Source organism: Lolium rigidum, chromosome 5 (assembly GCF_022539505.1).
Source record: "Lolium rigidum isolate FL_2022 chromosome 5, APGP_CSIRO_Lrig_0.1, whole genome shotgun sequence".
Taxonomy (NCBI): Eukaryota; Viridiplantae; Streptophyta; class Magnoliopsida; order Poales; family Poaceae; genus Lolium; species Lolium rigidum.
In genome coordinates this window covers 64,187,295-64,209,249 of record NC_061512.1, presented here as the reverse complement: position 1 = coordinate 64,209,249, position 21,955 = coordinate 64,187,295, and the positions used below count along the sequence as shown (strand labels likewise).

Sequence of the window (21,955 nt, the reverse complement as noted above, 5' to 3'; positions counted from 1 at the left end):
TCACGCTTTGTTGGGACGACCAACATATGTCAGGTTTATGGCAGTACCACATTACACATACTTGTTATGGAGGCTACCTGGACCTAAGGGACCAATCACAGTCAAAGGAAGCTTCGCGTTAGCTGATAAGTGTGACAAGGATTTTCATCGACTGTCAGAAACTTTCGGGATGCAAGCAGAATACATGGCGTCAAGGCTCACGACCGATTATGATGTGCTGCCGGATGTAGGGAGGCCTAACAAAGAACCAACCTTCAACACTGCGAAAGATTCCAAGGAGGTGCAGATTCACCCGACAGATCCGAAGAAAACAACGTCCATCGCGACAGACATGGACCTCGCATAGGAAAGCGCGCTCGTCGAGTTCCTCCGTGAGCACTGGAAAATCTTCGCATGGTGTCCAGCTGACATGCCAGGAGTACCCAGGGAACTTGCCGAGCACCACCTAAACTTGGATCCAATAGCGAGACCAATTAAGCAACCTTTGCGGCGTTTTTCGGAACCAAACCGCAAAGCTATGCTGTCAGAGATTGATCGACTCAGAGAAGCTGGCTTCATTAAAGAGCTGCATACAGAGGCCACGTGGGTAGCAAACCCAGTGTTGGTCCCGAACAAAAACACTAAAGTCCTTCGCATGTGTGTCGACTTTACGTGTCTCAACAAGCACTGTCCAAAGGATCACTTTCCCCTCCCAAGGATCGATCAAATTATCGATCCACGGCACGATGTAAACGTCTTTCCTTCCTAGATGCATACTCTGGTTATAACCAGATCAGGTTGAAAGAAGAAGATGAGGTCAAAACATCGTTCATTACACCTTACGGCGTGTTTTGCTACAGAACAATGTCCTTTGGTCTAAAAAACGCGGGAGCAACATATCAACGGATGATGCAGAAGTGTTTAGCAACACAGATTGGGAAAAACGTACAAGTGTACATTGACGATGCCGTCATAACGTCAAAAAAGGGGGCAACGCTAATTGAGGACCTAAAGGAAACTTTCGACAACCTCGACAAGTTTTGTCTCAAGCTGAATCCAACGAAGTGTTCTTTCGGCGTCCTTGCAGGAGAACTTCTCGGGTTCCTAGTCTCAGCAAGATGGATTGAAGCTAACCCAGAAAAAATTCAAGCTATCGTAACAATGAGGAAGCCAACAAAGTTGAAAGAAATACAGCAGTTAACTGGGCGAGTCGCAGCTTTAAGCAGATTCGTCGCCAAACTAGGAGAAAAAGCGTTACCATTTTACGCTTTAATCAAGCAAGGAGAGAAGTTCCAGTGGAACGAAGAGGCAGATAGAGCTTTCGAAGATCTCAAGCGCACAATTTCGACACCACCAATCTTGGTGGCGCCTAAAGAGAAGGAACCCCTCTACTTCCGACTAAAACCCTAGTCTACAACTTGTAGGTATTGATAAGTTAATCCCTTGTCACCCGACGAATTTTTTTTCAGGGGAACCAAAAAAAGTGTGGAAAAATCTTCGGGTCCATTGACTCGTCATTTATTCCGATCGAGAGCACCGACGATGTACCTGTCGACAATATAGAAAACCCAATATATTCGGCTATTCCATCATTCCCGCGAAAAATATAGAAGAACCCGAAAAATGGGTCATTACATCAGCCGAACAAAGCGCTAGACAACATATTCCCGGAGTGCGTCCGTCGCGGTAAAAACTCCGAATGCCGTGACTTGTAAAAAGGTCACGAAGGTAAGACCCCATGATCCGTCCTGTGTGGCGTGGCATCGCACCTGAATGCGCTCTCCCACTCTATCCACATCAATAGATATGAAGAAAAATCCCGGCGGACGCGCTGTGGATCCGATAATTTTGCTGGAATTCAGTTTCGGTAAGTCCTAAAGCGGCACGTTCTGAATTATGCAAGTATCCCGAATTCGTGTCCGGAGACGCGAGTTTGAAGTAGGTTTATCTGGATTTGCCACTAGAGCAATTAACTGGTACGTGATCTGCCAGATAAACCAGCTGTATTTATCAATATTCCTGTACAATATATTTGTCGAAGAAAATATAGCGTCTCATTGGACTCGAAGAATTTTGAAAAAGAAAAAAAGAATGGAAATTTCATTCGAGTCTGTAAATATATAAAGGTTTATAGACTCAACTCGACTCTGCGACTCGAGTGGAGCCTACTCCCATTGGGAGCGCATGGTTTTCATTAAGTCATCCAGCATGAGTCGATAAAAAGAGGGATGTGCCCAGAAATATAGTCAAATTCTTCATCGAGTAGTACAACTTGAATCTATACCCAGGTGCAAGCACATGCCCATAGACTCGGGGGCTACTCCTATCGGGAGCACTGGTCGCGCACCCGATAGAAAAATAACTCGAGAATCGTCGACATCATCTACGCTACACATGATCTACGACGTTGGCCTGATGTTTTTTCCGGATCAATGGCCTCGCTTTGCATTTCATCGACTTCAGAGATGATTATGTTTGGAGTCTCTACGCAAGTCTTCGACTTCCCTAGACACAGGGGCTACTGTCATGGGCATACCCTTCGGGTCTCATTATTATCATACCCGGCTCAGCCCAATATGAAGAAGGCCCAAGAAGGCAGCCCGAAGAAGTAGTCGACTAGGACTCTTGTAAAACCCTAGGCTGGTTGCATATATAAAGCTAGCCAGGGCACCCGATAGGGGGAGGAAAACAGATAGACAATATAGCTCCACCTACGGCGGCACCCTGTAAACATACTTATGATCATATACTAGATTGCTAGCAGCACATAGGGATCCTCCACTGAGGGGACCCGAAGCTGGGTACATCGTGTGCCTAATCTCGCTCCCGGAATCTCCATCGTCGCTCTCTCCCGAAACCCAAATCTACAATACGTAGGCATTGGCGAGGTGGTCCCTCGTCACCCTACTCCCCTGAGGGGACCCGAAGCTGGGTACGCCGTGTACCTAATCTCGCTCCCGGAATCTCCATCGTCACTCTCTCCCGAAACCCAAGTCTACAATACGTAGGCATTGGCGAGGTAGTCCCTCGTCACCCTACTCCGCAATGGGGCGTTTAAGACGCGTGGGTAGGGGAGGTGGCCGAATCGGCGGCGGAAAAGCACCTCGGCGTCCGCCGGTTGTACGGGCGGAGGCGGATCGTGCCAGGCGGTCGCGCTCCAATGGCGCATGGAAGCGGGCCGGCCGGAAGTGGCCGGAACTTATCGCGCGCCGTCAAGCGCGCGAGGAGGCGACTGAGGAAGGATAAGCGGAGGCGCCCCCCGCTATCGGCTCGTGCAGCCCGCCGCTGCCGGCACTACTCCCGCGCGGCAATGACGATGACGACGCCGACGGGCTGCCTCTAGCCTGTGGGAGCACCTCCGAGGCAGCGGCCTTCGAGGTGGCGGCGCTCATCATCGCCTAGGAATAGCCGGCGACCAAAAACCCTCCATTGGCGACATGAAGAGCCCCGGTGACAGTATAGTCCATCCGGGGAAATCTAGTCTAATTTAGGCTCAGTTCTTTTGGCGGCTTCTACGAGAAGCTGCCCTCCCCCAGCTTCCTGGAGAAGCCGCACCAAAAATTTAGGGAGGCTTCCGGACTAGTCTAGCTTAGACCATTTCGGAAACCTTTCAAAATTTTGGGGGCGGCTTTCCCAGGAAGCTGGGGGAGGGCAGCTTCTCGGAGAAGCCGCCAAAAGAACTGAGCCTTAGGCCCCTATTACCGAATGTAGGTCGAAGATGCATGTATTTTGCATGCCTTATTGTAAATTATCAACGAATTCAGCTTGATCAGAGCAAATCGAGTTCAATCGCGAGTTTCATTTTCCTGCAACGTTTGATTTCCGCGTTTTCGGTTCACGGGTTCGGTTTCTGTTCTGCGCCGTGACAAAATCTAACAATTTCCCACAGTTCGGAAGACCGAACTCGTAGTTTTCGGTTCCGCGATATACGAGCTCTGCTAGAGATGCTCTAAAGGGATAATATTAAGGCCACGGTGCCTATAAGTTATTGCTGTTAGCTATCAATTCCCCAAAACTATATCTTGAAACCTGGACTGAGCTGCCGAGAAAATTGCACATAAAACCAATGATTGGTAGCAAAGTTACACAAAACATGAATTAAATTTTTTTTTTTTTGCAGTAGAGCCCAACTTTTGAGGTAATATGTTGCAACTAGCCTAAAGACATGATAGAGCCCTTAACAACGTATCTGACATGTGAGGCTGGATTTCTATACCATATACCACAATTATACCACAATTATCTAAAATGGTATGCCACGGTTCTCTAAAAATTGGTATGCCACAATATTTTTAAAAATGGGCTGTTTAGTGGTATAGCACAATGTTTTGTATGTGCATAATGTCTATGTTATGTACCATTATGTAGTCCGATATTTCTATACCGTGTATCATAAGTATAGGACATTTTTATTTAAAATAGTATACCATAATAATTTAATAATTTAAAAAAAGGCTGCATAACGGTAGAGAAAATGGTATACCGCAATATTTTGTATGTGCATGATGTCCATGTTTTATGCAGTTATGTAGCCCATCTAAAAAACATATTGTATAATTGTGGTAAAAAAAATGTGTGTAATTGTGGTATAAGTATGAAATCTAGGCCCATAAGTCGGTCTTAGGCTCTAAAAGATCTATTTGAGGTGCATATTAACCCGAAGTTTCGGGACGGTTACAAAAGTTATTTTGATTTTGGGTTTTGTGTAACTATATATGTTACCAAATATTGGTGTTACTTCCAATTTTATCGGAGATACACAACACAATGGTTAGAACCCGGGGACCACAATACATAGTATCCTTGGTGGCCTCTGTGGCAGCGGGGTCACATGACATTTTGTATATTTTGTAATGGTTTATAGACATTTTAATAAGTATGTCATGTCCTATTGCAATTTTGAAGAAAAGATGGACTTTGAATTTTTTATGTTTGGACACGTAATGTAAATTATGATTATTAACCTTGCCACACCTGTCCTGAATTCCTAGATATGTCACTGTATATCAGCATATGGTGAACAACAAAATCCTCCTTCTACATCAATTCTGGGTTCATTGAAGGGGTTTGGTGCATGTGAAACAAAAAAATCATCCTACACGACCACCCAAGATCTATTTATGGAGCTGCAATAACAAGATTTGATCTAGATGAACTCGTCGAGCTAAAGAGAAATTTGCTCGATGAAGACTGTTAAGCGTCAATCCCCGCAACTAGGCGTATCCCTCCTATCCGCGAGGACATATCTCCTCCTTTCTCTAATCCTAGGATTAAATAGATGCTCCCTCTATCGGTATCCACACATATGGTAATCTAATCCATCAGCGTTCCACTATTCAGGGCATCACGCCAACGGTGAGAAGTGTACAACTTTCGCGTCTGTAACCTCCACAAGGGGGAGAGAGAGAAGAGAGTCAACACATGGGCTATTGCTTCTGGGCCCAAAAAATGAATTCAAAGAGATGGACTGTCTGTCTTTATATAGGTGGATGAGGGGGCATCAACTTTGAGGCCTCCACAAGGAAGGGGGGGGGGGGGGGTGGCCGACCCTGCCCGTTCAAAACCCTAGGGCGGCCCTTTGTTGCCTCCAAAGGCATTGAGATATTCAACCCTTGGGAGGCCTTGGGGACCCCATGCGGCCACTCTATGGGCTCTCCCGGCACTCTCAGACACTTTCCAATAAATTCTAGAAGCCCAAATTTCTCCTATAAATTCAGCGGAATAATTTTGACCAATCCCAAAACACTTGTAGTAACTCCGGAACACTTCTGATAGTTCTCCGAAACACTTTTGGTCCTTCGGAACAATTCCGATAGTTTATCTCTCACATATATAAGTCGGAGAACAATTCCAAATCTTCCCCAATATTAAATCGATGACCCCGAAACAATTTTGATGGCATATTCTCAACCACATACCATATATAACTCTTATATAATTATTGCAACATACTGAATTACTTTAAGCATGCGACCCTTTAGGTCCGATGACACACAAACATGACTCTGAAACTCTTTCAGACCAATAACCAACAATCGGGACCATGGACGTCCATGATGGCTCTTGTGTGTACACGAATAACTTCGAGGAACCTTGTGTTAATACAAATTTTAATCCCTTTGCATTAGATACTATTGACAACCCCGAAGCAATATTTTGGTATCCCCGTGATTCAACACTTGATCACTATGCCCGTTAACCTCGTTCCGGTTTCATTCTCTTTTCTTGTTCCATATTCTGATGTCCTCATGATGAACATCACGATGTGACTAACCAGTCGATAAGGTGATATTGTAACACCGAGATGACCCCAGGGTACCTCTCCATTATCAGGAGGAGGAATATCCCAGTCTTGAACTATCCAAGTCCCAATATACTTTTAGATATACCTGAATACCAGCTTTATGATTACCTAGTTACGGTGTAACCTTGGATGAGTTCAAGGCACACCTTCCGGTCTGAGGGCACATAATATTCTCATGTTCTAAGGACTTATGCATATGATAGTAACGTGATGATTATGGTAACAACACATAATGAAAACATCTCGTAGCATATCACAGAAACGTGCCGATATTATTTTTTGTTTTTTCTTCGGTGCCTAATGGCTCACATCCTGTCCCGCTAAAATTGGCACGATCGCGCGATTTCGGTCCAGTTTTTTTTTTAAATAACTCGACATACAAAAGAAGAAGTGTTACAATCGAAGTGTCCTAATCGATCAAATATGGGCATAGGAAAGAAGACATGTTGTCTCAGGGATGAGAACTTGCAAAAATGGAAAAATGGGAAGAAGAGGAGAAACTTAGGGACCAGAGAAAATAATCCTGCAAGGAATGGCATGGAGCGCGACATCAATCAATTTTCTCGTACGCGTCTCCGTCCGCGACGGCGCTTCGGCAGCAATCATACGCGTGCACTCTCCCGCTGTGTCGGTGGATAAACAGGTGATGTTGAATTTAGAGCCAGACGTACTAGGAGTGACACTTGTGCAGTTCACTTGGACAGTTAACTAGCTCATGTGAATTTTCCAGGAAAATGGCGCCCCTCCTCCTCCGCGTGGAGATTTGCACACGCATTTGGGATATCATTGTTGCTGGTAAATTTGGGGAGTATGTTTTCTTTGCTCTATTATCATGTCATCTTTCTAGACTGCATCAGGGACGTCATCGACTATGGTGAACAACAAAATGGCCATTGGTGCAAGGGACGAGAATTTTCACATGAAAAAAAAGGAAATGAACGAGAAGAAAAGAAACTCAAGACAACATGGACGAAAATAATCTGAGGAACAGAGAGAAGCATGGCGCCATGGCTGGCAGGGCACTACCATGGTTTTCTCATACGTGTCTCGTCGTCTACTCTCGTCGACTATGTTGCGGCGGCGTCGAAACCACGAACGAATCAAACAGACAAACAAACAAAAAGAGCCCGCGCTTTCCGGCCGCCCACGGCCCGTAGGGAGGCGAGCTAGCGAAGCAGTGAAATGGCGACGACTTGACTTGGTGTCAGTCGTCTCCGTCGAGCTCTCGCCTCCGGACCTACCAACTGCAGTACATCGATACGCGCATGGAGGATAGAGACAGAATCAGTCCCAACCTCCTCCACGTCGTGCTCTACGTCTCAATGGCGGTCCATAAATCCCAGGGGCTGAGGCAGCCGAACGGCCCCGATTCCTCTTCTGCTTTCCTCTTCTTCCCCAACCATAGAACCATCTTCTTCCCTTCCCGGCCCGACCGATCGAGATAGTACTTGGTAGCAGACCCAGAGAGGAAAGATCCATTGCTGCCATGGCGCCGCCCAAGAGGGACCTGGCCCTGACGGGAGCCGGCGCAAGGGCAGGCCGGGAGCCGGCGAAGCGCTGCCTGCGCTTGGGAGTTTTCACCGGAGCCTCCGCTTCCGCCTCCGCCTCCGTCGCCGGCTGGCCGGTGACCCCCGCGTCGCCGGGGAAGGGGATGATTTGGCGGAACGTGCTCGTCGTGCTCTTTCATCTGCGAATGTGCGCGCCTCCATCCCCATCGGCTCGCTTCTCCATCCATCTTGGTCTCTGATTCTTCTCTACCTGCAATGCAAATCGCAGGAAGGACACTAGGACAACGCTGGCGGAAAGCAAAAGCATCTCCCAGATTGCTCGCATGGTGAGCTAGCGCTCTCGGATCATCCAATACATGCGACAACTTCGTTATGGTTTTAATTTAGCTTATTTCTGCTGGAATTTTTCAACCATTAATTCACCTGGTGCCATTTAGATTTATGGACTGCCTATCGATTTTGTTGTGTATATTCATTTTGTTTATTCCTTTGTGCATGTGTAGTTTCTGAAGTTTCAAAAGGATCAAACTATTATGATGAGGTAAGGAGCCTTTCTCTGGCTGTTCTCTTGCTGAATTTTGTTTCAAAAAGATTTTATAATTGTTCTTGTTATTAAACGTTTATTAGCTTTCTATCCGATGAACTGCGAAATTTTACGCACTCCAGGTCGGCCTCAAGGCAAAGCTTCATTTTCTTTGTTTCGGTTAGATTGTACTGTATTTCCCCAACGTTTTCTTATAGTGAAGTCGAAAGCATGCAATGGAAAAACCATTCACTCAAATTTAGAAAATACACTCTTTAGCAAAAGGCTTAGTAGTACCGGTACTATATATAAGCGAGCTAATAACTCATTAGATAGTGTTATTACCGGAGGCGTCAAATCAATATATCGAGGATAAGCAATCATAGAACGACATGAGATTTGATAAGGCAGCTCGACGATCAACACCTACATCTACGGGGCATGCTTTGGCGACAAGCCCGTCGAGGTGTACAACGTCACGCCGGTCTATCGTCCCTGCCACGGACGCTGGACCGTCGAGAGCGTATGTAGTGATACCACACCTCACATGCATGATACCATTTATCAAAATTCAAATTCATATGTGTTAGAAAATATACCAAAAATAAATTCGTGGGTGTTCATAAGATGTGTGTTTACATTCTCTTAGATTTTCATAACCAAATTCAAATACACAAGGAGAAACATTAAATAAAAATTCCTATGTTATGTGAATAGTGTTATTTTGTGTTTTTATCTTTTTGCGACCCTATTCATGCTGAATTTGTCTTATTAATTTCTCTGCGTATGTTTTAAATTTGGTTCTGCAAGTTCTAGGGATTGTAAAGAACATCCAAAAAGTTACTTTGATATTTTTTAGCTTGCAAATTTAAATTCTAAAGAGTGGTATCATGGTGTCATGTAGGGTGTGGTATCACTAGATATGCTCTCTCGGACCGTCCTCGAAAACTCAATCATGTGTTTTAGTTACCAGCAGTGCCTTTATATATTGCGCCAGGTTACAAGAGTTTGACTAGAACACCTCAACACATAGCCTACCGTACAGATAGTTATATCCTTTTGCGTCTTTGATGTATTCACATGGTTTCCTCAACTTGTTGTAATTCTTCTTTCAGTGATAATATTCAAGCTTTGCATGTTCCTTTATTTATTTTATTTTTTGTAAACAAAACACTTAACTGTCGTTTCTTTTCTACTGTCTCAGAAAATTGGAGGGCAAATTGGAGAAGATAGATGGCAGATTGGAAAACTTAGAGGAGAAGATGGAGGGAGTCATCCTTGAAGTGGTAAGATTCACATACTTCTAAATTAGCTTATTTGAACGTTCGTCCTTATTTCATAGAATTATTGTTGACCACGGTGCATTTGTCATGTAAAAATTGCAGAAGAAATCGGCTCGTCTGCTCTCCAATCGGCATCCTGATCAACAGCCGAGGTAACAGATCTGTCATTGCGCTTGGTCGATAATTTCTTGCTTCATTTTTAGTCTCACACTGAAATGGTAACAGATCTGTCATTGCGCTTGGTCGATAGTTTTCATTTCCGTAGGTTACAGCACCTACCTGATGTTTCTCTAGTGGAGCAAAGTAGTATGGATGTTAAGTTCAAATATAACCAATCAAATAACCTTCAATCATGTGTTTATCACCATTCATCTTTCTCTTCAGACAGGAGCCATATCGGGAGAGTGGCACTGCGAGTGGATCGAACGCCAGAAACACTCACCTGCGTTTCCTGAATGGCCTGAACCTGAAGACTCCAATTTACACAGAGAAGAAAATCACATCCGAGAGCAATTCAGCTATCAGGATTGGCATCTTTGATGCTGATAACAAAATGATCAGGGAAGGCCCGCTCTCAAAGGTAAAAGTCGAGATGCTGGTCCTCCGTGGTGACTTCTGCAGCGACGGTCGTGAGAGCTGGACCGAAGAGGAGTTCAACAGCCACGTGGTGCAAGGCCGGCACGGACAAGGGTTTGTGTTGGGGGGTGATTGCAGTGTGTGGTTGAACAATGGGAGGCCTCCTTCGGCGGCACTGTTCGTTTCAAAGAAGGTTCATCTAGAACTCGTAGTAGGAAATTCATTGTTGCAGCAAGAGTATGCATTGATGGAAAGGCCGCTGATCGAGTTCGTGAAGCTGTCATGAAGCCGGTGACCGTGCTGGATCGCAGGAATGAAGGTACACATATGTAGTATAGGGCTGATGTGATCGGTCAGATTGCTTGCTGCTGCTAGTTAGCATGCATGTTCTTTTGTTGCTATTGGACTCATGTTAGAGTTTTCATTTTAATCTTTGTTTCATTCAGCAAATGAGAAGAGGCACCCTCCAGAACTGGACGATGAAGTGTACCGTCTGGAAGAAATCTCCAAAGATGGAACTTACCGCAAGAGGCTGAATGATGCTCAAATCTACACAGTGCGGGACTTCTTGAAGGCTTTGAATAAAGATGCAAACAAGCTCCGTGGAGAAGTATAAAATTTCGCCTGACGTTTTTTTTTTTTTTTTGTCAGTTGAGATGCTATTTTCTTACGATGAATAATGCTGTCGTCGCCATTTATGACATGCATACAGATACTCCGGATCAAGAGGCACAGTAGCTCTTGGGAGAAAATGGTTAAGCATGCCAGGGAGTGCTGTCTCACGGACATGCATGATCTCAAAGCATATCAGAATGTAGAGGGAAACGTGGTGATCTTCCTCAACTGTGTGCATGATCTCGTTGGAGCAAAATTTGATGGTGTCTACACTGCACAGGAGAATTTTGATCCGGCTAAGAAGGTACATTCTCATACATCAGATTTGAATATTCTGAATTTTTGCAGAAGTCGAACGAGTTGAAGATAATTTTCTCCTCGCAGGCTCTAGCGTATGAGTTGAAGGAGTGCGCGCGCGATCAATTGGACAGCCTTCCGTTTAACTATGTGATGAATGGCCACCTTCCTGAGCAAGTTCCCTCTAGCACACGCTCTTCTTTGGGTGCAGCCATTCTTGCGCCGGATGAGGCACTCGAAGGTTGGTTACATATATGTTTTCTAACCCTTTCAATGTTTTCATCTTTCTGAATTCTGGCTTTGAGATGTCCTGAACCCTCGAGCTTGAATCTGTCGTTTCGAGAACCACAGTATACGGAAATCAGTTGTATGATAGGATGATCAACCATGTCACTCAACCATCTCACCACAATGAGTATGTTCATGGTGATCAGAACACAGTTAACACACAATATTACAACCAAGGTAGTTGTTGCTTCTTCTTCCCCTCGTATCTCTTTATCCTCTGTGTTTCTTGCAATTTCAGTGACTTCTCTTTGCTCTAAAAAAAATGTTTGGCCTTGTTTCAGGTGAAGGAATTCCACCACTTAGTCAGCAGCAGCCTACGGCTTTTGCCACACCTCTGCAGTGGGATGGTGAACTGCTAGACTGGATCTTGGAAGGTGAGAAATTGATGTTTGCCACGAACCGAGTAGGCTAAAGAGCAAAGCTGATTTTTTTCGACAAAAGAGCAAAACTGATGCATGCGAACACCCATTTTGCTCTCCTTCCAGGACCAGGTCAAGCGTACATCCATAGCCAGATGCAAGTTCCCATGTCCATGGATGGTGGCAGTGCCATGGAGGCATCAACCTCTGTCCAAAATAGCGTTCTGCAGCAACCTTCTGTTGCTGAACCATCGACATGGCATGGTGATCGTCTCCCTGGAGCGGAGCCTAGCGCCTACCCGTTTCAAGGACCAGGTTATGAACGCTTTTAGCAATCATGCACATTTTGGGGCTCAGTTTAGGGCGTGTACCATCATGTTTTTGTGCCATTGTAACTTACTTCCTTCATCCCACAGTATAACACATTTTGGCAATCTGTTTTAGCTTGTCGAAACGTTTTGCATTATGCTCCCTTCTTTTTATAAATTTCTTTGATTCTGTAAACTTTGTACAATGATGTTGTACGAGGTGCGTGATGCAGCTTAAACAGACACAGTTCGTTGGTCACATTCACCTACCGATGTAAAATTAACATGTGTATGTTTCTGAATATCTACAAGTGTAAAGCGCCACGCTGAAACTGTTGGCTGGGAGAAGAAAAAACTTTGAATGACAAATTATCGAAACAAGTTATCATCTATTTCACCACAGTTTCGCATGCCAGCATATCATGCTAATAAAATGGGCCAAGTCAAACTTTGCTTGTACACAGACGATATACCTCCAATGAAATCGACTAGTGTTCAGCATCGTAATCTCAGAACAAGCATTGTATGATGATGATGATCAGCTTAGCTACTTCCTACGAAAAGGCTAATATCTCAGCTTAGGTAAATCCTGGTACATGACCGTATGATGGAAACTGCGTCATTGATAAGCAGATGCTTGAACTGCAGATGTACAGGGCGATATCCATCTGGAGCAATAACACAATGGAACCCCTCTTAAACCGAATGACCCCAAGTATCTGAGAAAAACATCCACGGATAATAAAGTTTCAGAACGCAGTACCTGGTGGTGTGCAAATGACACTACTCAGAAGCTCCAGCACCACCATTGGAGATATTTGCAAGTGTTCTTACGTGTTCAGTCGCTGCCAATATCAGTCCTGTATAGAAACCACAGTGCAGTTATATCATGACGATACACCAGAACAGGGGCAAGACCATGGTACTGTATTCATGGGAGAACAATTCACGGACGAACATCAAAGCATAACTAATAGGCACACCTGTAAATGGAGGCGACGGTCTTCGAGGCCTTGACTTGAACTCTGGATGATACTGAACACCTATGTAAAATGGGTGGTCTTGTAGCTCTACAATCTGATTGTAGGCGAAAGAAGATTCAGACTTGAACAGAAAAAAAATCAAGACAAGTATGAAATGATATATTTGATTGGTACCTCCATCCTGTTTCCACTTTCATCGCAACCAACAAACTGGAGGCCTGCCTTCTCAAGCATAGGAACAAAGCTAGGATTGACCTATTTAAAAAGGAAGAGGTTTTAATCACTTCCAATCATAAAGTGATTTCTGTAAAATGGACACATAAAAATCAGATTTAATAACTATAAGTCATGGCAAACCTCATATCTGTGACGATGGCGCTCATCTACATGTGGAGGACTTCCATACCTGATATTTGCATTTATGTCCAAGTTAGACGGTGCAATAAGATTGTAACAAGGACCAAATATATAACTAGCAGATCTTCAATAATTACTCGCGTCATATTTCAACATGCAAAACAATATCAGTCTGTTTCAAATTATAAGATGTTCTAGCTTTTTCTGAATCGTATGTATCTAGACGCATTTCAGTGTGTTCGTTCAGTCATTTCAGTCCATCGAAAAATCCAAAACATCTTATAATTCGGAACAGAGGGAGTATCATGGAAGGGAGAGAAGATCTCCAGATAGTGGCTAAGGGAAGCTCCTGACAACAAGCTGCGCAGACAGTACATTTTTGTGGTTGTAGCAGTGGAATGTTCCAAACAAACAACATTCAAAAGCTCCAAACATATGTGTCAACTAACAAAAGAGATACAAAATCCTTACAGTTTTGATGTAAGACAGTCTGGTTTGCGGAAGAATGTTCTCCGGCAGCCCAACCTCATCGTGTTTCCCATGTGTGTTTTTGATACCTATACAGTGAATTGTCAAAGCGTAAATGGAGATCATATCCTTGTCTTGCACATAACTGGACAAGAAAGTACCTCAGGCATGTACATAACAACACGATCTGGTGTGTCTGTGTTGAACTCTTCACTGTCTGCATCTCCCAGGCCCAAAACCTATACCATTATCCGTAAACATCTTGGTCCATAAAGATAAGCTGATCCACAAGTAATAAAAGGAAGAGTACGCACATGTCTAGACATCTCAATCACTGATATCTGCATTCCCAAGCATATGCCAAGGTACGGAACTTTGTTCTCACGAGCATATTTTGCAGCCAATATCATCCCAGATATTCCACGGTCGCCAAATCCTCCAGGTATCAAAATGCACGAGGAGCCCTGAAATTTGCAACATTTAGAATATTAACTTTTAAGACCTATTTTACATGACCACAAAAGGAACCAAGGACAATTAGCATACTCACCTTAAGAGTTTCCCAAGCTTTAGCATGGGCATCTGGTGCCTGTACAAAAAGTATATCGCATTAATGTACAGAATAATATATCAGAACAAGGCAGACAGACAACAATAACACAATGAGCAAGCACAACATCATAGAATTGCTAAATTGACTACTGATACAAAATGCACTACAAATGCTGTCATTGCAAATAAAATGATCTTAGATGGTAAGCATGTTGAAATAGTAGCCTAGTATACATGCACAACAATATCTATAGCACTGAGATACTAATCGACACCAAAGATAAAACATATCCCCAGTTGTGTTGGAGGGAATAATTAATACTCCCACTAGCCAGTAGTTTAACGGCAACCAGACCCTCATGGCCTCATGGGCTAACATGAGCATTGCCACTCCCTTCACAGCATCCAAGGATAGGTTCACCCTACAGGAGCACTCTTACAAGCCTACAATTCCCTTTGGAGGGATGACAGGCGGATATTTTACATCTCCTGAAGACATCCAAGCAGGATAAGTAAGGTGTCAAGTGGAATCCCACCAATATCCCACTTATAGTTCATTTGGGGATTTTAGTTCAAATTTTGGTCCAAACTTTTGAACTAAAAATCTCCAAATGAACTACAAGTGGGATATTGGCAGGATCCTGCTTACATCCTTAGGGATAAGGTGTCAATGCCTCTGGAAGCAGGAGTAAACCTCCAAGGATAATCTGTACAGCCTGTGAGACAACCCGCACATCGGTGACCAACTAACTGTTAGGGGGGGGGGGGGTCCCCATGGGATGTGTTAGTTACTCTCAAGGTTTAAAATAGCGCGTTATTTCTCCGCTAATACCACGCAATAGCATATTTGGAGGGTCTACGCTAAATTTTAGTAATTTTGCTCGCTATGGCGCTATTTGTGAAATAACATGATATATCGTGCTAAAACTTCATAGCGTTAGCGCGCTATTTCTTCAAGCAAAGTTATTTTCACTTTTTCGTGGCGATGATGTGCAATATGTTGGTTCCTCTTCTAGATTAGAACTTAATATCGCTAATGCTGATGATTCTTAATAAATAATTTATACTAATGTTAGCCTTATGAAAAGTTCGAGATATATTTGTTGTATGTGGCTATGTATGTATGATTCAGTCATTTTTTGGACTAAATATCCAACCCTTTTAGCGAAATTCTTTATTTTTAGACTATATTTAAATTTTTTTTCAAAACGCTATTTAAAATATAGCACGCAATTAGCACGATATAGCGTCCATAGCGTTTGAAGGAGACCGATGCTATTTCATTTAACACGCTATTTTAAACCTTGGTTACTCTACAGATAATGTGTTCAGAACATTTGCGCTGCACAGAGCTATGACCATACCATATATGGAATGCAACTCACAACTGTAACCCACTTTCTCTTGATGATACAAGACAGCATAAACTGCTAAGCTCTCGGACCCTCAGGCCCTCGCAGACAAAGATGCCTCCCTCAGTCAGAGCTACAGAGCACACTAGCAGAAGTGGGGTGACTTCCCTTCCACACAGACTTGTGCAAACCCTTGTGTCATTTTTGTTCGCACGGACGCCGACACATCGATGGCCGATGTCCGCATCTTAATTCCAAACATACAAAAGAACTATTTGGGCTACTGATCTAGTATTGCAGCCGATCTATGAAATGAATGACGGGTTGCTAACGGCTTACATTTGTTGCAGCTGCATCTTCAAGATCTGAAGCTGCAACCCACTGGATAGAAGGTTTCAGTGAACATGCGACACTGGAATGTAGAAGAGCCTGTAATAAAATGAGACATGCGTACATGAATTAAAAACATGTTAGCATCCATATAATAAATGGACAAAAATAAAACTGGTACTAGAAAGAAAATGGAAGTTCAGAACATCAGTTGCGCAACTGTGTAACTACTAGGAATTGATTGTTTTTGGTAGGCACCCATGGAGATAGCCTTGACTGAATAGTTACTGCTCAGTGCTCAGTAGGCACAAGCACAAATCCTAGTTATTGGACTATTTTGATCATTGGAAGCTTAATTGAACAGTATAGCACAGACTTGGTATGAGAAATCTGTATGAAACTAATAAAGACATTTTTATATATTAAAAAATGATTCCTGACCCACCTTCACCACTGACAGGTAAGAATCTGTCAGATTATTGTACTTCCCAACCAAAGCAATTTTAACCTGCATGATATCAATATTCATCAAAAGAAAAACATCTGCGCCAGGAAATTGATAAAGAGTCAAGAGCTGTATAACAATACTTACAGAGTTGCTGAGGTTATCATATGACTCGGCCATCTGCGTCCAATCTCCTAATTCAGGGGGTCCAGCGGACCTATAAAATCAAAACACGATGGCTTTGAGATATAACATAATCCATAATGCCATATATTAAACTGGTAATGCCACAAAAGCAAGATAAAATGTTACCATCTCAACTACAAAATTGCAAACCAGTCATAAATGAACAAACCTTTTTCAACATTAAATAAGAAGACATAAGATATATCAGAAAATGGGATCTGCAAGCTAATTATGCATGGAATGTTGACAGCGCACATATTTTAAGAAGGTATATGAGTAATCAGAAAACTATAAAACTTTGTACGTGCAAACTTAAAGAAAATTTTCCAGCATTCATAAGCATTGCTTTTCAATAACTGTCTGGCTCACCTGGCAAGGTTTAGTTGTTTGATTATAGCCTCATGCGCCTTTTGGTTCTGGAAAACAGCACATGTCAAAAATCTTGTACCAGAGCAATGACTAGATACAATTCATATTTCATACCAATTCAATGGGTTCCTCTAAATGGTCAATGCTAAGCCTTAAGCTAAAGTAGAAACTCACTCTAAGAATAAGGGGAACATGCCATATATTTGGAACATCGTGGATGTCAAGTATATTCTCAACCTGAATAATACAAGATAGAGCGTAAATAACAAAATACTGTGGATAGAATGGAATTTTTCCCATTTGTTATGATGAAAACATACCGGTACATGACAAAATTGTGAAAGCTTCTCCTTTACGGATCCTATTAGTGGCTGAAAATTGAGGTAAAACATATATCAGATTTCAGGTAAGAAATAAAGCCAGCAAAGACAAAAAAAAAAAAAAAAAACAGCAGCAAAAGCATTCAGCAAGGGTATCTGGATAAGCAGACGAAGAGTAAAAGGGCTGCTTGAAAACAGCACCTTATGAAAGAAAAAGATAGTCATATTCAACAGCAAACAAGCTATAACTAGTATTTGTGTCTTTGAGAATGATATTGACGCCATTAAAATCAGTGAGATCAATGCGGGAGACGACACATCTCAATAGCATATGCTATATTCTTCACATTACCTGTGCTGATCGGCATGCTAGAAGATCAGGAGTCAGACCCAAGGCCCTTAATTCCCGTACACTGTGCTGTGTTGGCTTAGTTTTCTACAAAAATAGTAATAGGAATGTTATTACATGTCAGTCCTGAAAGAAGGCTGGAACGCAAGATTAACTGTAGGTCGTTGTAGCTGTGATAAGCATAATCATGATTGAAGAAAGGGAGAATTCTTTACTTGCTCACCAACTACACCCAGTACTGGAACAAGGCTCACATGTATGAGGCAGAAATTGTCCTTACCTACAAAATATACAAGAAGGATGAGTGGCATGTCCAAGTATGACCACTAGCAAGTAAAAATAACGATGCGTGACTTCATAGCATATTGCGTGTGAATGCATGGCCTGAATTGGGCCAGAGGTGTAGCTGTGATTGGAGGGAGGCCTTGGCACCACAGGTATGAGCTCGATGAAGAGTCATGATGGTGATGGTGATTAGCATAGAAGAAGTGTGAAGGAGACAGGGAACATGATGCATGAAACACTGGTTAAAACAATAACGGATTTGGAAGACGGAAATAACTAATCACTTTCCTTTTATTATGATACTAGCAAACTTACAATTGGGGATAGCATCCCATTACTCAATCTATCCTTTCCTAATGCAAAATCCTTTATCTGAAGTTTCCTAATTCAAACTCCCCTTAACTTATCTTGAATCCTATATAGCCCTATCTTACAGGAAAAGGAAACTAACAAATCCTACTATTTGTGTGGTAGACATAAGTAGTCACTACATGACAGTTGATGTCCACTTAGTATAAAACCGGAAGGCAGTGCAGACAAATTAGTGTATATACTAATGGTTCAATCAGCCACAGAATAAAACATGAGGGGGACTAGGTGAAATGATACTAGTCACAGAACCCTAGGAAACCAACAAACTTCTCAGCAGCAATGGATATGAAAATTGAAATTATAACCAGAAAATCCAACTGTACCAAGAGAAAATGACAACTGGCGTAGAGCTTCAATAAATGGCATTGATTCAATATCACCTGAAACAAGCAACAAATCAACTTCATTTCTGCAAGAATAACAACTAGAGTAATATACCATAAAATGTCCCAGAACCATACCTACAGTGCCTCCCAATTCAATGACACAAACATCAGCTGGACGAGCCTGCCCATCCACAGGAACAGAGGACACTGATTGTATCCAGTTTTTTATTTCATCAGTTACATGAGGAACAACCTGAATAGATTATAATTGTAAGAGTTTCATAGTTTGTCATAAGGGGATTTCGTGACTCAATGAACGACGCAGGGGAATCACCTGGACCGTCTTTCCAAGATAGTCACCCTTTCTCTCCTTCTCAATGACAGACTGAAAAAAAATGCATCCACTGCTTACAAGCTCAAGTAACAACCAGCAAGCATTTTCCTGGTGGCGATGCTCACCTGATAAATCTTTCCAGTGGTAATGTTATTTTCCCTCGTCAGAGTGACATCCAAGAAACGCTCATAGTTTCCTAAATCCAAGTCTACCTATAAATTTCAAACGTCAGGCACAAGATAGCACAAACACTGAAATTGTAGTGTTACAAAATTATATGTGATACAAGAGGGCATACCTCTCCACCATCGTCAAGCACAAATACTTCACCGTGCTCAAAGGGAGACATAGTCCCAGCATCTGTATTTAAGTACGGATCTACAAAACCAGGAAATGTATGATATTAATACTACTGAAAGATCCAAACCGTGGCACCTACAAACTTGCTGAACTCTGCACACGGGAGCTGCAAGTATAGCAAAATCAGTCCAACAAAGACAAAAGAAAAATGCACTCAGAAGCTGTAAGCCTATCCACCCACCATGCACCATCCCAATTCTAATACTAAAACATAACTTAGAATCACATGTTTATCCCCTAATGATCTGACTTGGACCAATAGTTGGCCCGAACCCAAAAAGGTGCCACCTTTTAAACAACTAAAAGTTACAACAAAATAGTGGTGAGTAGTGACTAATGACGGGCCTTCAGAACGTACACATCAGTTACTCCGTGGGGCATCATAAGCTACCGATTATCCCGAAACACGAAGCCTTTGCACACCAAATAACCATGACAAGTAGACATCAATTATAACCACCTACCTAGAACGCCCAAAAGGAGCAACCTTTCATTTCATTTTTTAATTTGTTTTCAACCATAAACAAGGAAACGAACGCCTCTTACCACCCAATCTCCAACAAGCTCTTCTGACATCCAAATTGGGGAAATAATAATATTGTCACCAAATCATGCAAAGGCGCACAAAAAATGCGGCATTTTCACCGGACGAGTCTGACCAGGAGCACAAGGAAGCGGCATTCCCGCCCAAGGTCGCAAGATTTTCTAGGGTTGATACTCTAAATGCACAAATACGAAGCTCGCAGCGAGATGTTCACCGCTAGATGAGGACAGGCCCCGCACAGCGACGCCAATTTCTCCGCGCTTCTCGAGAACCCCAGCACGAGACCCCAACCATGAATCGCGCAAAGCGGGAAGTGAGAAAACATGGAGGGGGAGGGGGAGAGGGAGGGGGAACGGACCGATCTTGATGCAGGTGACGCGGAGGCCGCAGGACTTGAGGACGACGCCTACGCTGCTGGCAGTGACGCCCTTGCCGAGGCCGCTGACGACCCCGCCGGTAATCAGCACGTACTTGGTCGCCGGCCGCCCCTCCTCTGTCGCCGCCGCCGCCGCCATGGTCGGCGGCAAAGGGAGAGCGCGGGAGGTTGGGTTGGCCAGGACGGAGTATATTCCGGGAGAGTAGGAGAGGCGGAGACGGGAAGACGCTGCTCTTGTGGCAAACTGGCAACTGGAGTTGTTGCTGTTGCTCCTCCTCTGTTTCTTGTGCGGCTGGCTTTGCAGTGCTCTGCTGGCAAAGCCCACGTACTCCATCTTTGGTCTGTGTAGGAAGATTCTTTGTGTGATCTCGATCGAAACAAGTCTATATAATACATATGAGAACCAACATGTGCTTGGATGGTTAGGAGGGTAGTGGCACCCTCAGCCCACGAGAGTTCAAATTCCAGATTTGACACTTTGGTGTCTTATAAAGGCGGAATATTCCTTAGTGGGAGGCGACGTTCCCGTCGACAGCGAGGCGCCTGTGGTGACTTCGTCAATCTCAAGACCCGCCGGATCCGTTCTTCAACGCAGTCTCTTGGAGGTGCTCATAGGGGTAGGGTGTGCGTGTGTGCGTTCATAGGGGTGAGTGTGTGCGCGTATGTATGAGCGTCTTTGATTGTACTGTGTTTCGCAAAAAAAAAGTCTATATAATACATATCGGGCCATGGGCAGCCCGGCCCACCAGCGCGGCCCGCCAGCTCGGATAGTCCTAACATGCGAAATAGGGAGGTGGCTAGGCCCGCTGGCCCAACGGGTTTCAAGCTTTTTTACCAGGCCAAGCCAGGCATGCGTCTAGTTTTTTTAGCGTTGGGCTTTTCTCAGCCCGGCCCAAAGAAGCTTTTTGACCAGGCCAGGCCAGGCATGCGTCTAGTTTTTTAGCGTCAGGCTTTTCTCAGCCCGGCCCAAAGAATGCCCAAAAAATGCGTGCATGTAGTGTAGAAGTTCGCACCAGAAAATAAAATTCATTTCTAACTAATCGCAAACTCTAATATGTCCAAGATCTATCTAATGAGTAGTGTTGTAACGGAGATGATATCGGTGACGTACCCTCGTAAACCGATAGCGGTTAACGTTCCGCTAAAACATGGTTGATGTAGACGTACTCGTCGCCGACCTCAGGGTCATGTAGAAGTTCTCTCCCACGACGTCGAGTGCCACAGGTGCAGCACCTCGTAGTTTCGCACACGTGCGATGCTCAATGACGCTCTCGGCTTCGATTCAGCGAAGTTGCGAAAGTAGATCTTCTGGAACCGGATCCCAGCCGCGCTCCCGCGTACTGGGTGGAGTTGTCTACCTCCCTGTGCCACGGAGAGAGAAACTGGAGAGATATTTCTTTATTTAATTATATGTATTTAATTTGCCTAGGCCACTATATATAGGGGCAAAAAGGGGCAAGGTGGGACAAAAGAGGAGGAGGAGTTGGGGAGCCAGCCGGCTAGCCCTAGGGCTACCACCCCTTCTCCCCGTGATCGGCCTAAGTGGGCTGGCCCATGTGGCCCGGCCAGCCACCTCCTTCTCCTCCCCATGGGCCCCTTTAGCATAT

The 21,955-nt window shown here is 43.8% G+C and overlaps 1 protein-coding gene and 1 pseudogene across 2 annotated transcripts; one reads left to right on the top strand and one right to left on the bottom strand.

Annotated features, from left to right (window-relative positions):
* Positions 1-7,769: 7,769 nt before the first annotated feature.
* On the top strand, positions 7,770-12,198 carry LOC124652215 (annotated as a pseudogene).
* A 182-nt stretch (positions 12,199-12,380) lies between these two features.
* Positions 12,381-20,688, bottom strand: LOC124652214 (CTP synthase-like). Of its 2 annotated transcripts, XM_047191234.1 has the most exons (23): positions 20,331-20,688; positions 19,367-19,446; positions 19,194-19,280; positions 19,069-19,119; positions 18,870-18,987; positions 18,732-18,788; positions 17,967-18,031; positions 17,755-17,838; positions 17,403-17,453; positions 17,257-17,319; positions 17,083-17,129; positions 16,675-16,744; positions 16,528-16,590; positions 16,092-16,181; positions 14,399-14,437; positions 14,163-14,312; positions 14,010-14,087; positions 13,852-13,937; positions 13,381-13,429; positions 13,198-13,278; positions 13,024-13,117; positions 12,804-12,900; positions 12,381-12,708 (listed from the first exon to the last, which is right to left on the bottom strand). In XM_047191234.1, exons 1-22 carry the CDS (start codon positions 20,680-20,682, stop codon positions 12,824-12,826), a joined length of 1,932 nt encoding a protein of 643 aa, XP_047047190.1. In that variant the 5' UTR covers positions 20,683-20,688; the 3' UTR covers positions 12,381-12,708; positions 12,804-12,823. The 2 variants fall into 2 exon arrangements, with proteins under 2 accessions (XP_047047190.1, XP_047047189.1); XM_047191233.1 differs by having other exon boundaries at positions 16,528-16,744.
* Between the last annotated feature and the right edge of the window lie 1,267 nt (positions 20,689-21,955).

Bases quoted from the DNA above. Each gene is read 5' to 3' on its own strand.
- LOC124652214 (XM_047191233.1), bottom strand. From the start codon at position 20,682: ATGGAGTACGTGGGCTTTGCCAGCAGAGCACTGCAAAGCCAGCCGCAC. The intron at 16,182-16,527 runs GTGGGTCAGGAA...ATTTTATTACAG, and splicing joins CTTACCTGTCAGTGGTGAAG to GCTCTTCTACATTCCAGTGT. The intron at 14,088-14,162 runs GTGCGTACTCTT...ATAATGGTATAG, and splicing joins TGATTGAGATGTCTAGACAT to GTTTTGGGCCTGGGAGATGC.